Source organism: Capra hircus, assembly GCF_001704415.2.
Source record: "Capra hircus breed San Clemente chromosome X unlocalized genomic scaffold, ASM170441v1, whole genome shotgun sequence".
Classification (NCBI taxonomy): domain Eukaryota; kingdom Metazoa; phylum Chordata; class Mammalia; order Artiodactyla; family Bovidae; genus Capra; species Capra hircus.
This window is the reverse complement of record NW_017189516.1, coordinates 4,682,393-4,699,356: the sequence shown is the minus strand read 5'-3', so window position 1 is coordinate 4,699,356 and position 16,964 is coordinate 4,682,393. Positions and strand designations below refer to the sequence as shown.

The following is a 16,964-nucleotide window of genomic DNA, read 5'->3' as shown; positions in this document are numbered from 1 at the left end:
ACACTTCTGTAGAGATACCTACATTAAATTTTCATCAAAATATTGAGGGGTTATACCATGGGGATTTGTGTTTTATTATGGCATTTTTAAAATAAAATTTTCTGTCTCTTCTCAGAACACAAAATAATTCAGGTATATTAATACATTAAATCTATGAGGGAAGCTAGGAACTGATAAATGAATATCTAATTTCTAGCTGAATGGATCCAACAGTTGTACAACATTAAATATTTTCATGAGGTATGATATTTAAATGAAAAATGAATTAGAGTTGATATTTCTAAGATGATTGTAATGGTCACATTTCACAAGCTGGTAACTTTTATATTTTCTTTGCAAATTTGGTATATTAACTCAGGTTATAATAGGAATACATTTTATTGTGTGTTTCATTAACAAGACAGAAACTAAAAGTTGCTAAGAAGAAATATGTTGGAATGCAATCATCAGTGACTAATTTATGTTCTGAATACTTTGGAACTTTGTAAACATCTGTTATATAGGTGTTAAAGGAGAAAAAGATGGTCTTGAATCTTGGGAAAACTAGCAATAATAACTGGAACTATGGAAAATAAATAATTTGTATGTTTTCATATTTTTCCCAGTAAAAAATAATTTGTTCAACTGACCTCTCTCATAGGCAACTCATATGCAACTGAAAGGCAAAATAAAAAAGAATAAAAAAAAATAAAGGACCTTGCCCATATAAAAATATGATTGTTTTATATGAAATATGCATGAGGTTATTTCTAAAGACTGAAACTTTGAGATATGCACTTTGGCAATATTGGTAAAAACAAACAAAAAAGAACCATGAAAGATTTAAAACACATTTTTTTTCCAACTGATAAAGCCTAAAATTATCTTTTCCCTGAATATCATATCATGTATGGAAATACTGGCTTTAGAATTACTCTAACATGGTCCAGATGAAGTTGAATTTCTTAAATGGGTTAGTAATGACAATTAGAAAGACATTTTTCTAGGTTTAATTATTTGAAATTTTCATTTTGTAGGTCAAAGTTCATCAGTTCAATATATTACTTTGCTTTGCTTCTGTTTCCTCATCATAAGATTCATCATCCATTTCTTACAGGGTTATTGTAAGAATAAATCATGTCTTGTATGTTAAGAACTTAACGATTGTTGAGTACTGACTGTAAGTACTAAACAAATGGTAATTACTAGTTTACAGTAATAATTATTATTTGTAAGCATTAAATCTTCACACCAGGTACTATGAAAAATACAAACATCAGTAAGACATTGTCACATTTCTCTTAGGTACTTATTGTATAATAGGGGAATGTGGCAAACATATAAAATATTATACAAAGCAAAGTATGTCTGTTATAAAAGGAACATGCAATGAGCTTTGGGAATAGAAGAAACACGAAATTAATTTCAAAGGAAGATGTAGGAAAGCTTTGTTGAGGAGGAAGAGATTGACCTGGGTATTGAAGAGTGAATAGAATTTCCATATGTGGTATGGTGGTGTGTGACATGGACATCCTAAGAACAGGGAGTCATATGAAAAATTGATATATTTTGGAAAGAACATTTTGGGTTTCAGGAATAGTGGTTTGGTTTGTATGACAAAGGAGACATGGGATGAAGACTATTAGAGTGTAAGATTTAAATGATATATTAAGGCCAGATCGTGAGGCCATTGTCATGGCACAATCTTAGTTTCTTGACCAAGGATTGAACCTGGGCCTTCAGCTGTGAAATCATGGAAACATAATCACTGGACAACCAGATAATTTCTGAAGGTTAAGTTTAAAATTTTGAACTTTATTTGGCCGGCAATGGAGAATGATTGAAGGTTATTAAGTAGGAAAATATTGATAGGTATGATTAGATTAATTCTAGAAGCTTTGTGTAAGATAAATTGAAATATTGATTAGTTTTCTCTTCACAGTGATCAGAATGAAGAAGATATCATTATTGCCTTTATTGTTTTTTTTTAATTTAATAACTTTACAATATTGTATTGGTTTTGCTATACATCAACATGAATCTGCCACAGGTATACACGTGTTCCCCATCCTGAACCGTCCTCCCACCTACCTCCCTGTACCATCCCTCTGGGTCGTCTCCGTGCACCAGCCCCAAGCATCCTTTATTGTTAAGAGAAGAAAACTGAGGTTCTCAGAAGTTGTTACTTGCAAAGGCTTTGCATAGCTAGCATGTGGTAGAGCCAGGATTTGTACATAGTTATCTTGACTCCAGAGCTTACTGAGAGTTCCTTCTGGAAGTTGAGTCAGCAGAGTGGAGAGTCCTTGGTCAATAATGTAAACATGGGTAGGCCAATGGATTAAGAGTCTGCCACTGGAAAGGCTTTAGTGTTATAACAGAAAGTGGACTAGCTTCAGGGTAGGAAGATCTGAGTTCAAGTCCCAGCTATGTCTTTTCAAGCTGTGTGTTCTTAATAAATATTAAATCTCTCAGAAATATCCTTATCCATAAAATTATGTTAGCAATGTCTACCTCACAGAGTTGATATAAAGACTAAATGAAAATATATTTGATGTGCTTCATAAACTATAAGTCTACAACATGAAAAATACCACAGAGAAGGATTTGCAGAGAGAAGATTATTAAAAGATATGTCAGCAAAGTGTAAAACTTGTTTTTGTTTTGATTTTAATTAATTTATTTATTTTAATTGGAGGATAATTACTTTACGATATTGTAATATTTTGCCATACAAAGTGTAAAACTTAAGCTAAGATAGCGACAGTAGAAATGAAGTGAGGGACAATTATCAGAGATGGGAACAATATCACAGGATTAAGCATCTTATCCAAAGGCAGTGATAATGCTATGATATACTTTTATCAGCTTAGTGCAAATAATAATATATTTGACCAAAGCAGATATTGTCTATTTAGAAAATGGGCAGAGTTAGGTAACTAATATATTAGTTTCTATTTTATTATTCATCCTTCAGTTTGAGATTTGGATTTAGCTCCGGTAAAGGCTGGAGGCTTTTTGTATACTTTTTTTTTTCTGGTTTTTTTTTTTTTCAGTATTTTATGTGGATAAAGTTGAAGTGCTGCTAAAAACAGAATAGCCCTGGGAAGCTTAGAGCTAGTAATTTTCACCTATGTGGATAATATAGAATTGGTTCCATTTCTGGTCAAAGTGAGAATGGGGTAACCTCATTGTGCAGATCCCATGGCCAAAGCAGGGCAGAAAACGAATTGTCTTACGTAAGTTCTTTGGTGTTTACACATTAGTCTTTCACATGAGTGGAAGAGTCTTTGAAGAGTAATAGAGCAGATGTCAGTTAGGCTATTTTTCTTATACTAAAGGTTGACCCATTTTTAGTTTGTGTTTAGAGTTAAATTGCAATTCAGAGGTCAAGGAACACAGACTTTAAATAAAATTATTTGGGTTTATAAAATTTGATGATGCTAAAGCTGAAACTCCAGTACTTTGGCCACCTCATGCGAAGAGTTGACTCATTGGAAAAGACTCTGATGCTGAGAGGGATTGGGGGCAGGAGGAGAAGGGGACGACAGAGGATGAGATGGCTGGATGGCATCACTGACTCGATGGACGTGGGTCTGAGTGAACTCTGGCAGTTGGTGATGGACAGGGAGGCCTGGCGTGTGGAGGCCTGGGGTCACAAAGGGTCGGACATGACTGAGCAACTGAACTGAACTGATAAAACCTGATTCTGCTGAGCTGCGTGATCCTAGGTAATTGACTTTAACTGGACTGAACATCAGTTTCCATATCTATAAACAGGGAGAATCACACTTACTGTGCAGTGTATCTACAATAGAATTAAATGAGATAAAATATGTAAAGTATCCAGCTTAGTGCCAAGCACATAGTAGATGTTCAAACGAATGTTTGAATCTTTACCTTTCCCTCCTCAAACTCAGGCCCCAAATCCTTCAAAGCATCAAAATAGGAAATTGGTTCCCATTTTAATAGTTTTCAGTTCAGTTCAGTCTCTCAGTTGTGCCTGACTCTTTTCAACCCCATGGAATGCAGCACGCCAGGCCTCCCTGTCCATAACCAACTCCCGGAGTTTACTCAAACTCATGTCCATTGAGTTGACGGTGCCATCCAACCACCTCATCCTCTGTCATTCCTTTCTCCTCCCACCTTCAGCCTTTCCCAGCATCAGGGTCTTTTCAAGTGAGTCAGTTTTTTGCATCACGTGGCCAAAGTATTGGAGTTTCAGCTTCAACATCAGCCCTTGCAATGAATGAATATTTAGGACTGATTTCCTTTAGGATGGATTGGTTGGATCTCTGGCTGGCTGTCCAAGGGACTCTCAAGAGTCTTCTCCAACATCGCAGTTCAAAAGCATCAGTTCTTTGGTGCTCAGCTTTCTTTATAGTCCAGCTCTCACATTCATACATGACTACTGGAAAAGCCATAGTTTTAACTAAACGGACCTTTGTTGACAAAGTAATGTCTCTGCTTTTTAATATATTGTCTAGGTTGGTCATACCTTTTCTTCCAAGGAGCAAGTGTCTTTTAATTTCACTATCTGCAGTGATTTTGGAGCCCAAAAATATAAAGTCTGTCACTGTTTCCATTGTTTCCCCATCTATTTGCCATGACTAAATCACCTTTAAAGTGTGTTCTAAGAAGCATTAAAATATTTTTAAAAATCAAGTGTCCAAAAACCTGGCTTCAAAATGTTTCAAATAAAACTAATTTTTGTATGTTTTCCATGGTTCTCCTTAGAAACATCATCATTTTGGTTTCAAATTCAGAACATCGCTGATCACATTTCCTTTCTCGAGGACATTGAGAATAACATGCTGTGATCATTTTCCTGCCATTAGCAAGGAACAGATAATTCCACATATGTTAGCAACAGGAAAAAGATCAGCTGAACTTGTTTTTTATTTTATTATTATTTTTTAGAAGTTGTCATACAAGTGGTGTTTAAAGAAAGGCTCAAATAATTATATATATAGCACACACAACTCTTTTGCACTTGGCTTGAGACTTCCAAGGAAACTTTTAGAGTCATGAGAAGATGTAAAGGGAAGAGTCCTGCTCACTTAGTGCTATTGCCAAAGAAAAACTCTCCAACCTCTAGTGTCTTTCTTCCATCATTTAAAAATTTAATTTTTGTCAACATCAGGACTGCATAAATCTTAGTGTCAGGTACTTTCTTTTTAATTTATTTTTTAATTGGAGGAAAATTACTTTACAATGTTGTGTTGGTTTCTGCCATAATTATATTTATATTCCCCTCCCTTTTGAGCCTCCCTCCCCTACCCCCATCCTACCCCTTTAGATCATCACAGAGCAGCCTGGCTGGGCTTCCTGTGTGAAACAGCAACTTCTTACCAGCTATCTGTTTTACACATGGTAGTGTATATATGTTTATGCTACTTTCTCAATTCATCCCACTCTCTCTCCTGTTTCTGACAAGTGTCCAGGAAGCTTGTTACAATATTTATTTAACATGAGTCATTCACTAATGATGGAAATTTAGGGCTGCTTAGCTCAATAAACTCAGCAGTTCTGCCTGTTCCCTCACTCAGTCACATGTGGTTCCAGTCCTTCTCCATCTTTATTGCCTTCTTCATCTCATTATTGAAAATGAGCATCTTCTGTGCAAAATTCTCTTCACTGCTATCCTTTCCCCAAATTTAACTGGTGTCTGTTTTGGACTCATTTTTTTCTCCAATACCAGCCTTGTCTATCTCCTGTTACCTCTTGTTCTTGTGCCCTTTTGAACTCTTGTTCTGTGACAAACAAAAATTGTTCTTTTAGTTTTACTCTTAAAAATATGTTTTTTTTAAATCAGAGCATGCATATAGATAGCTTAAAAGTTCAAATAGTATTAAATGGCATAAAACAAACAGCAATTTCCTGTCCCAACTCTTTCCATGCCTGCCTGGTCCCCAGAGAACCATTTTCAACTCTTAGCTTTTTTTCTTCTGGTGTTTACCTTCATATAGCTAAGTAGTATGAATATACCAATGCTGCTATTTTTAAATTTATCAATGTTGTATATTATCTGTTGGTAATTCTGATACATAAGGATTTAGTTCTATAAATCCCCCATCTACCTGTTTCTATCCCTTTCATCATCTCAATATAGTTAAACTGCCATTTGGGGGACTAAATCGTTATTCAATGTTTATATTATTCTATTATTGCTTATGAAAAAATTATTTACTGCTGAACCAATTTGTGTACTGTTTTGCTATTTTTATTAGTACAACTATTATTTGCTGGTGTTAATAATTCCCTAAGTTTTTCATTTGTTTGGTTTTCTATGTATCTATTGCTGATTCTTTTCTCAGTACAATTTTATACAGCTAAGTGATCGACCGTTTCCTCTCTTTAAAACCCTGCAATCCATATACACTGCTCCTCTTTGCTCATATTATCACTGCTACTGATTTTCTAGTCACTCTTTCCATCCTTCAACAGTTTCACTGGCAGGCTTATAGGCTTCTTCCCACTTTTGCCTAACCCCTGCCCTGGAATCATCTGTGAGAACTTCACCACCATGAAAGATCACCATGTGATCTTTCCCATGCTCTGCCCTCATGATTATTCATCACTGTTAATTTCTTCATTTCTACTACATCTTCAACTCTCATAGACGTTGGCCACTCCTTGAACCTCCTCATCACTTGAAACTGTATTTCATCTGGAATTCTGAATGTCCCATCACTTTCTTGCATCTCCTACTCCCCAATTCCCATTGAACCTTGCCCTTAGCAAGCTTTCTCACCCTTTGTTCCAAACTAGGCTGGTGTCCCTTGTCAGCTGATTCAACAATGCTCTTGCTAGAAAACCTTAAAATTGTTGTTGCCTTCTCTGATTAATCCTCACTTCACTGATCCCTTACTTTGGATAAACTGCCATCCACTTTCTTTGCCCCTAGATTTTGACTGCTTCATGTGTTAAAGTTCACAAACTAGGCCAATTTAATCTCATATATATTGTCTCTATCTTGCTGGACTCCTTCTGTTGCTGCTGCTGCTGCTGCTGCTGCTAAGTTGCTTCAGTCGTGTCCAATTCTTCGCGATCCCGTGGACTGCAACCTACCAGGCTCCTCCATCCATAGGATTTTCCAGGCAAGAGTACTGGAGTGGGGTGCCATTGTCTTCTCTGCCTTCTGTTGCTAGGCAGTCCTTTTAGTTAATTCTAATTGTTTTGCCACCATGGTCCTCAATATCTAATCCTTACTTTTTCCACCCTCTTCATACTCCAGGTCCCACTGCTATTCTCTTACTCTCTGCAGGTGGCCTTGCCTTCTACTGAGAATGGGCAGTGGAAGTAAGATTTTATTGTGCACTAGAATCAGTTGGCAGGCCTGTTTAAATAAAGATTGGTGAGACCTGACAATTTGCATTTCCAAGTTCAATGGTTATCCAAAGATTACTTGGTCCGGGTACCATGATTTGAGTTCACTATGTGAGCTCCTTCAACACTACTTCATTGAAAAATTTCTCTGTACTTGGAGCAAACTTTTGATTCTTTGGATCTTTAGGAATTAAGACTCTAACTTCATCTTCAAGTGACTCCCTTAGCAACCCTACCAATCTATTGATTTATGATCTCACTCTTTGTTCCCTTCATCTGCAAAAACCCTGAAGCAGGAAGGCATACTCACTGCCTGCCATTTCCTCACTACTCACACATTCCTGAATGCTTTGAAAACCAAATTTTAATTTCAACTTTCTCCTGAAACTGCTTTTATTGATCTCTAGGTTGCAAATTTCACTTTCTTTTTTGGTTTCATTTTCATCTTACTCCAATTTGATGATAAGTGATTCTGTTGATCCATTGTATTCTTGATATTGTTTCTTCCCATTATTCTATACTGCTGCTTCTAATTCTCAAACTCTTCTTCCTTCTTTCATCAGATATTCCCCAGAAACCCATCCTTGGCCTTCTTTTCCTTTCTCTACCTCTTCTCCCTTGACTATATGGTATGAAATCTTGACTTCTATGACTTTTACATGATCACCTTTACATGGACAACTGTCAGAATTTCCCTGCTAAACTCTAATCCATAATTTATTTATTTATTTGTTTTTGGCTGTGCTGGATCTTCATTGCTGTGTTTGGGCTTTCTCTAGTTGTGGCAAGAAAGGGCTACTCTAGTTGTGGTGTGCAGGCTTCTCATTGCAGTGGTTTCTCTTGTTAGGGAGCATGGGCTCTAGAGCATGTGAGCTTCAGTAGTTGTGGCACATTGACTCAGTAGTTGTGGACTGCAGGCTTAGTTGCCCCAAAGCATGGGGGATCTTCTCTGATTAGGGATCAAACTGGTTTCCCCTGCATTGCAAGGCAGATTCTTAACCATTGGACCACCAGGAAAGTCAGTCTAATCCATTATTTTTTACTAATTGATCTCTCGACTTGGCTGTCCCACAGTCATCTCCAATAAACCACATATAGCTTTTCATTTTATTACCTCTATTAATGATATCTTCAGTGCTCTAATTACAAGACTTAAAATTTACTTTCCCTCTCCTTTGCCACCTCACAACTAATCAGTTGTCAAGATTCTTCCTACATAAAATCACTCTTACATAGCTGAAGTTGTGTTTCCTTTATATAACTCTTTTACCATTTGATTTGCTTTATAGCTCTTATCAACTGGTCAATGTATTATATACATCAAAGTTATTTAGACACATATCTTAGCTCTTCTAAAAGACCATAAGGACCTTGAGAGAGTATCTTATGTCTTTTTTTCAGTAGCACTTAAAACTGTACCTTAAAACAGTACTTAGTAAGTTCTCAATAAATGTGTGCTGAATGAATGAAAGCATCATGCCACTGAGACCTTTTAAGTACTTCCTGTGTCTTGTGGGTATAGCTTTTAGCCTTTGGGTTAAGGAAAAAGTTAGAATGCAAGATAAATTACATTGAAAGAGCTATTTCATATGTGTCTGTCAGAGTACTGACTCTGCTTACATAGTAAAGAAGTGGTTCCATTCCTTGAATAAATTACATACTAAGGAATGGCAGAATAAAGAAATGAAAGAGAGGTGGAGAAGAGAAAAAGTCGAAACAAAGATGGTTCCAAGAAGTTATGCATTAAAAATACATATTCATTTAAAATCAATTTCTTTGGGATATGTATTTCCCATTTCATTGCAAGAAGTATTTAGAGTGGCTTAAAAGAACAAATAAGCTGTAATAGATCAGAAAAAGAAATATCAAGAACAGTATAAATATAAAGGAACAATAATTCCAGAAAGAAAAGAGCGCACAGAAATGCAGGCCACAGAGTTCCATGCCATTAGTAAAAGTGGGCTAAAAACTTGGCTCTGAGATTTCTGGAAACTGCAGGGAGGGAAAAAAAGAAAAAGATGATTAGTGACAAAATTCCCATTGTTAACAAGAAATAGCTTAATAAATTTTCAGTAGTCGTATCATAGGAAAATATATTTTATTTTCCACTCAAAATTATTTAAGCTGTTACAAATGTTACAAATTCAATCACTGGTATTCATTATAAAATGACAATCCAGACTATCTACTTTATTTTAGCTGGTTAGGAGTGGAAGAATCATCTTATTTCATTAAAAAAAAAATGCCCAGCTTATACATATACACCAAAAGAGGGGCAAGGACAACATCAACTAGCTTTCAATAAAGTTAATTTTAGTTGCTTTGTTAAAGCACCTCTTTCAACTAGTGTTTTTCCATGTACTATGGTTAATATTTAGCCCCAATGGCATATTTTATGACAACTTCCTCATGCAACAAATGTTTACTGAGCCTCTACTATGCTCAGTTGCTATAGTAGGAGCTGGAATTAAATAAAGATATTAAAACTGAGTCTCTACTCTCTGGTAGCTGAGAGTTTGCAAATAATTTATAACCATCTCCTGCTCCTTTTTTATAATCACTATTCAAATAGCCAATTGTCCGTATGTGTTAGGTTAAATAAAGATATTATCTTTATGATGATTTTTACATGAGAGTTTAATAATTTACTCATCCCCACTAAAGCAATACCTCCAGCAACTTTACAAAATAGGTAGTAAATTAACTACATTTTACAGTTGAGAAAACTGAGGTTCAGAGACATTAAGCAATACATACACTTAGCCTACAACTAGGAAATGGGAGCTCCACTTTGGGCTCAAATTTCCATTCTTTTTTCATTGCAACACTTTGCTGCCTAGGGTTACTCATAGAAAATTAAATCTTTATTTCAAGTACAGGATTGTTGTTATAAGTCAAGACTTCATTTTAGAGTTGTGATTGTTGTATAGTACATTCAATTCAGTGACAACATTTATTGGAAATCTTCTATTTACCAGGTACTATAAATGCAACATTTCTTTACTAAAATATTTGTGGAGATTAAAATAGCACTAAGGATTTTCAGGACCTAAAATCCTGACACACTTTTTCCTGCTAGGATTTCTTTTTGTGCTACAAAATAGGAAGAGAACAATTATTGTTTTCCTTCTTGCCTTGTTAGCCATATGGCATGGTACATAAAATGAATTTCACTTCACAGTTTCAGTCTGACAACTATGAAATGTCTCAAATCAAAGCAAAATTAATGAAGTGGTAATCTTATTTATCTACAAGTGTCACCATATCATTATAAAGTTTGCAGGATAGTAATGTATACATTGTAAGCTTTTCTTAATAGTGACGTTTTCTGTTGTCACATAGCAAAAAGTTACTACACAAGAGGGTCTAAGCACAGAAGACCTTGTTAACATGTCAATGACCTTTTAGAGGGTTAGGCAATCATGTATAATTCCTTTTATATAATATGGCATTTTAAGGGCTTTTGAATCTGCTAAGCAACCATTCTAAATACCTGTATGGTATAGTGGTTTTCCCTACTTTCTTCAATTTAAGTCTGAATTGGGCAATAGGAGTTCATGGTCTGTGCCACAGTTAGCTCATGGTCTTGTTTTTGCTGACTGTATAGAGCTTCTCCATCTTTGGCTGCAAAGAATATAATCAATCTGATTTCGGTATTGACCATCTGGTCCATGTGTACAGTCTTCTCTTGTGTTGTTGGAAGAGGGTGTTTGCTATGACCAGTGAGTCCTCTTGGCAAAATTCTATTAGCCTTTGCCCTGCTTCATTCTGTACTCCAAGGCCAACTTTGCCTGTTACTCCACGTATTTCTTGACTTCCTACTTTTGCATTCCAATTGACATTTTTTTGGGTATTAGTTCTAGGTCTTGTAGGTCTTCATAGGACCGTTCAACTTAAGCTTCTTCAGCATTAGTGGTCGGGGCATAGACTTGGACTACTGTGATACTGAATGGTTTGCCTTGGAAATGAACTGGGATCATTCTGTTTTTGAGGTTGCATCCAAGTACTGCATTTCAGACTCTTGTTGACTATGATGGCTACTCCATTTCTTCTAAAGGATTCTTGCCCACAGTAGTAGATATAATGGTCATCTGAGTTAAATTCACCCATTCCAGTCCATTTTAGTTCGCTGATTCCTAAAATGTCGATGTTCACTCTTGCCATCTCCTGTTTGACCACTTCCAATTTGCCTTGATTCATGGACATGACATTCCAGGTTGTTATGCATTATTGCTCTTTACAGCATCAGAATTTACTTCCATCATCAGTCACATCCACAGCTGGGTGTTGTTTTTGCTTTGGTTCCCTCTTCATTCTTTCTGGAGTTATTTCTCTACTGATCTCCAGTAGCATATTGGGCACCTACAGACCTGGGGAGTTCACCTTTCAGCATCCTATCTTTTTGCCTTTTCATACTGTTCATGGGATTCTCAAGGTAAGAATACTGAAGTGGTTTGGCATTCCCTTCTCCAACGGACCACGTTTTGTCAGAACTCTCCACCATGACCCGTCCATCTTAGGTGGCCCTACATGGCATGGAAAGGCTGGCACTTGTGCTGTCTGGTCTGTACCATTTCCTATGGTAAATCATGGGGATTCTGCTCAGAACACCAACCCTTCCTCTCTTCCCTGCACTTAAAAACAAAGTGCAGGATGTTGCCTCTGAAGTATGACTCGTCTGGTCATTAGTATGGAGAGGTGTCTACTTTTTCTCATCACACCGCTTCAAGGTTGGAAAGGTATCCATTCCTTCCCTGCCTGAGGATGACCTCTATGGGGGCCACTTCTGGTGTAGTTCTGCCCTCTGTGCGATGCAGGAGTGACTGTGAGAAGATACCCCGTGTCCAAGGGTAGAGAAGCCCCAGCAAGATGGTAGGCACTGGAGCAGTGCCTCTTGTTGAAAGTGAAAGAGGAAAGTGAAAAAGTTAGCTTAAAACTCAACATTCTTCAGGCAGAAGAGTTGGTGTGAGATACTTTTATCTCAAGTATCTTATCAACTCAATGTTGTCCCAGAGAGAAAACCTCCATCCATTAGAGCTACCATTATTCTGACTGAAAACATTCCTGTTTCATTGGGAGGCTCTCCATCTTGGCTTTTTCAAGTCAACAAAAACATGTTTATGAGCCAACTCTAAAAGAAATGGCAAAACAAGCAGTTCCAATAAAACTAATATCTACTAACCTGTGACTTAGTAATGAAAATATTGCTACCTGGTGCATCATAGTTTTGGGTTGGGCAATTTCATTTTATTGAGCATAGTTCCATCAAAAACCTAATAGCAGATAAGAATATGCCTTCTCTCTATCCTCTCCTCCATACTTTTGAAACCAACTGGGTTTTGGTTTTAACTGTGTTACTTAAAAGTTATCATAATTTGTGTACTGTATAAAACTAAGGAGGAATATACCCACAGAGGAATAAAATTTTGATTCCTGCTTTTCTACCCTGACAGCTGTTTTGTCAAAAGAACCATTCTACAATTTTAATGCTCTCACTTTTTCTCAAGCTGATTAAAATTTATTACCTGAACTTGAGTCATATTTTTCATAGATTCACAATATGAAAATAAAATTCTTGACTGTTTCCATACCTAGCCCAACTAACCTCCAAAATAATGTAGTTAGGGACAATGTAATTGCCAAGTTGTTGAGAACACCAACACTAGAGGTCTTCTGGAGAGGTAATACTGTGTAGTAATTCTGTGTCCTGTGCTCTGTGATTCTTTATTTTGATGTCATACTGAAATCATATGAGCAAAAGTTTTAGTAATGGTACTAATTACTAATGTGGGCAAATAATTCTATACCCAGCATGTTTACTAGTATACAAGGCAATGATAAGAGAATATTTGAGTAAAAATAAAAAGGAAATAAATACTTTAAGATAATTTGAAATATAAAATCAGTTAAAATAAAATGGAAAGGAAAAAAAGCTCCAAGGCTTTCACAGCATTGTTAGGTCATTATAATCAGCTAAGAGAGAAAAATAGGCAAAATGCTAGGTGTATCAAATTAATTTGCAGATTTTAACAAGGAGCTCAGTACTTGAATATTCTTGGCTAAAGAAATGCCCTTTTCTACTTGGGAATGCTGACGGGTTTGGGAGGGACACAGAGAGGTAAGGCAGGAAGGTGTTATCTCACTAGTTAGCCATAGCAATGAAATAACCTGAGGGTCAATGGAATGACATTGACATGACAGCTAAATTTTCCTTTTATCCAGTTAACTTTGATCTTTAAAATCATATTTGAAATTGTGTTTTTAGGCCACTCCCAGTTTGATGAATACAAAAGGTCCATAAGGGAGAAATGCATGAATAAAACATGAAATCAAAAGTTAGCAATTATTCTGAATAAAAACTTGCCTAACTTTGACCCTTACTTCCTGAGAGGGGTCTGTCACTGAAGAGCTCACTGCCAAGATTTGGAAATCTAGGTAGACCTCAAAAGTCTGTCTCCAACTCTTACTACAAGTTCAATTTGGTTGCTGCAATTAGACTTACCTGAATTTAGGAAAAGGTTGTAAGGGATCACCATTATGTTCTTGAGGATGCTGCTTATACTCTTTTAGGCTTTTTTAGCCATTCTTATTTAGTTACTTTAAGATAGAAACTTTTAAAAATTATTTTGAGAATCATTTGGCATTTGGGTCTCATAACCAAGTAGATGACTTCTTTCATTTCAAAGATACTTACTGAACAACTATAGGGTGTTCAATCAGCAATGTGCTAGATACTGTGGAATATACCAGAAAGTATGATTCGTTCTTTACTCTTAAGTTTATTTCTTTGGGTAGCAGAGGTTGCTGAGAAAACCAAACAATCTTATCTATGACCCTATTGATAATAATTTGTGTTTAGGATTTCAAATCTCTCTGAGGTCTATGAATTTTCTACATTTGTCTGTGAGCTAGTTTTTCCCATGTCAGGTTGACTAGATATTCAGCTCAAATAATAAATGTAGTGAATCCAATAAGAAATAATAAAAACACATTGAATTGAGAAAGTTTATTTACTCTTTTAGCTGTGCTAGTAATCAAATAGATTTTTATTCACATATTCAAATCCAAATGAGATTAATTCATCTGTAGTCAGTATAATTAAAATAAGCCACATTTTCTTTTCCAACAAGGGACAGAAGAATAAGCCATGTGATAATATTGAGCCATTCAGGGATTTTGATTTACTTGTTTTACCTTTTATTTAAGCATCTATATTCAAGAATTTTCATGTAGATTATTCATATTGCATTCATTAGATCACTTAGACTTGACTGAAAAACTGAAAGTGCCATTACAATGCTGTTTTTTTCTTTAAATTCCTCCCATATTGAAAAATGCATATGACAGCTGCAAAGAAATTTTAGTGGCTTCATTTATGTGATGACTTTGTGATGTTACTTGTATTAATAGGCTATTTCACTCTTTTCATTTGACATCAAAATATCTGTGAACTTAGAAACGATATTGTTTATAATAGTGACTGATGTTTTCTTTAGGTGATAATTCAGGATGACAGCCCTGAAAAATTGGACCCGAAATATTTTGGAGAATTGCTTGCTGATCTAAGCCGCAAAAATATGGATCTATATCACTGTTTATTAGAACATTTGCAGAGAATTGGAGGAAGGTACTATAAACATATCATTTGCCTTTATGTTGTAGCTTTCAAAAACTTTACAATACCCTGGTATTTTTTTAATAGATTTTATTTTTTAAAGCAACTTCAGGTTCACAGCAAAACTTGAGTACTTTTAATGGCGTAATAAGATAATTATATGAGCAGTTCAGTCACTCAGTCGTGTCCGACTCTTTGCGAGCCCATGGACTGCAGCACACCAGGCCTCCCTGTCCATCACCAACTCCCGGAGCTTGCTCAAACTCATGCCCATCAAGTCGGTGATGCCATCTAGCCATCTCATCCTCTGTCGTCCCCTTCTCCTGCTGCCTTCAGTCTTTCCCAGCATCAGGGTCTTTTCAAGTGAGTCAGTTCTTTGCATCATGTGGCTAAAGTATTGGAGTTTCAGCTTCAGCATCAGTCCTTCCAATGAACATTCAGGACTGATGTCCTTTAAGATTGACTGGTTGGATTTCCTTGCAGTCCCAAGGACTCTCAAGAGTCTTCTCCACCATCACAGTTCAAAAGCATCAATTCTTCAGCACTTAGCTTTATTTATATGACCAGATATCAGGAAATACCTCATTTTAAGAGTTAATGGACTTTATGAAAATCATCGAAGAGATCATACCAGCTCTTTTAGGGTCAAAATAGAATTAAGTGGACCTTCTTTTCTAATGTTCTTTGATGTCAAATGCAATCACTTGGGCAAGGAGCTCAAAAAATGCATGGCATACTATGGCATTTTAAGATATTACACTGATGATATAAGATTCAATCCAATTGCTAACACACTACTGTTTATCTTCCATTGATGTGTGCTCAACATATGAAGACCAGAGTTTAATATACATTTAGTATTATATATTCTTATAAATATGACATATTATTTTAAAATGTTATATAAATATACAAATATTTATTTATAAATTGATATTATAGCATGATATTATACAATAATAGATATTTAGGTATATAAACATGAACAATTTTATCAACTGTTCATGTGTAGATGAGAGCATATTATGTCATGGAATGAATTTCATGAACTATACTCCAAAAGTTGCCTTTACTACATAATCACATCATATATGTGGTCATCTGTCAGGCAAAACTTAGGAAAGCTTCATAAATTCCAAAAAACCTGGAGGACAAAAGAAAGTCAGTAGAATTCTTTTCTAGTTCAGACTCCACCAACTTTAGATTCTTCTACTTCTTAGAAATCTTTAATCTCTTCTCTATCTACTATTACAACTTTTTTAATATAAATTTATTTATTTTAATTGGAGGCTAATTACTTTACAATATTGTTTTATTAGCTTTCTCCTTCCCAACTTTTCTTGATTTTGTATTTATGATTGCAACCATTCTCTTAACCCTCACCCTCAACTGCCTTGCTTCTTTATTATATTGTCCCCTGACTTAGCAAAATTCCAACTCTGGATAGTCCAGTTCTCTGCCTTATCTATTGTCTTCTTTTTTCCTCTATTCAATGCTCATTGCCCACTACTCCTAGAATTCAAACACTACCCCATGAGGGATGTTTTATTTACCCTTGTTTCCTTGGTGCTTAGTGTGATGACTGGTTTACTGTGGCACTTAATAAATATTTTTTGAATGAATAAATAAAAGAATGCTTTCTTTATGCTACATCCATGCAGTTGAGCACAGTTAGAGACAAGCACAGCTATTTATTTAAATTGGGATCATTATTGGTTTCCATCTTTAGCTAAGTTCAACAAGGTTTTATGCTAACAAATATCCTTTCCCTTTATCCAATTATTTCACACATTCATTCATTTGCATAAGGTCACTACCTTAAAAGCTTCCCCCTCGTTCTTAATAGTCTATTGCATGTTCACTGTTGTGCCAGACACTGTGCTAAGTGCTTTTTAAATATTACCTAGTTTGCACAGTAACCATAGAAAGTTTAAAATTGAATTCCCAAAGAGAATAAGTTATTAAAATCACATAGCTACTAAGTGCTTGAGATGGATTCAAAGATTTTTGAGTACTCTTATACCTATAAACCATGACTTGGCTT

The 16,964-nt window shown here is 35.7% G+C and overlaps 1 protein-coding gene across 2 annotated transcripts in view; it reads left to right on the top strand.

Moving 5' to 3' along the window:
- The window catches only part of POF1B (premature ovarian failure, 1B), a 105,837-nt gene that overhangs the window by 62,367 nt on the left and 26,506 nt on the right, over positions 1-16,964 (top strand). For both annotated transcript variants that reach the window (XM_005700577.3, XM_018043953.1), the window contains one exon: positions 14,802-14,932. In XM_005700577.3, coding sequence (XP_005700634.1) covers positions 14,802-14,932 — 131 coding nt within the window. The remainder of the gene's footprint in view (positions 1-14,801; positions 14,933-16,964) is intronic.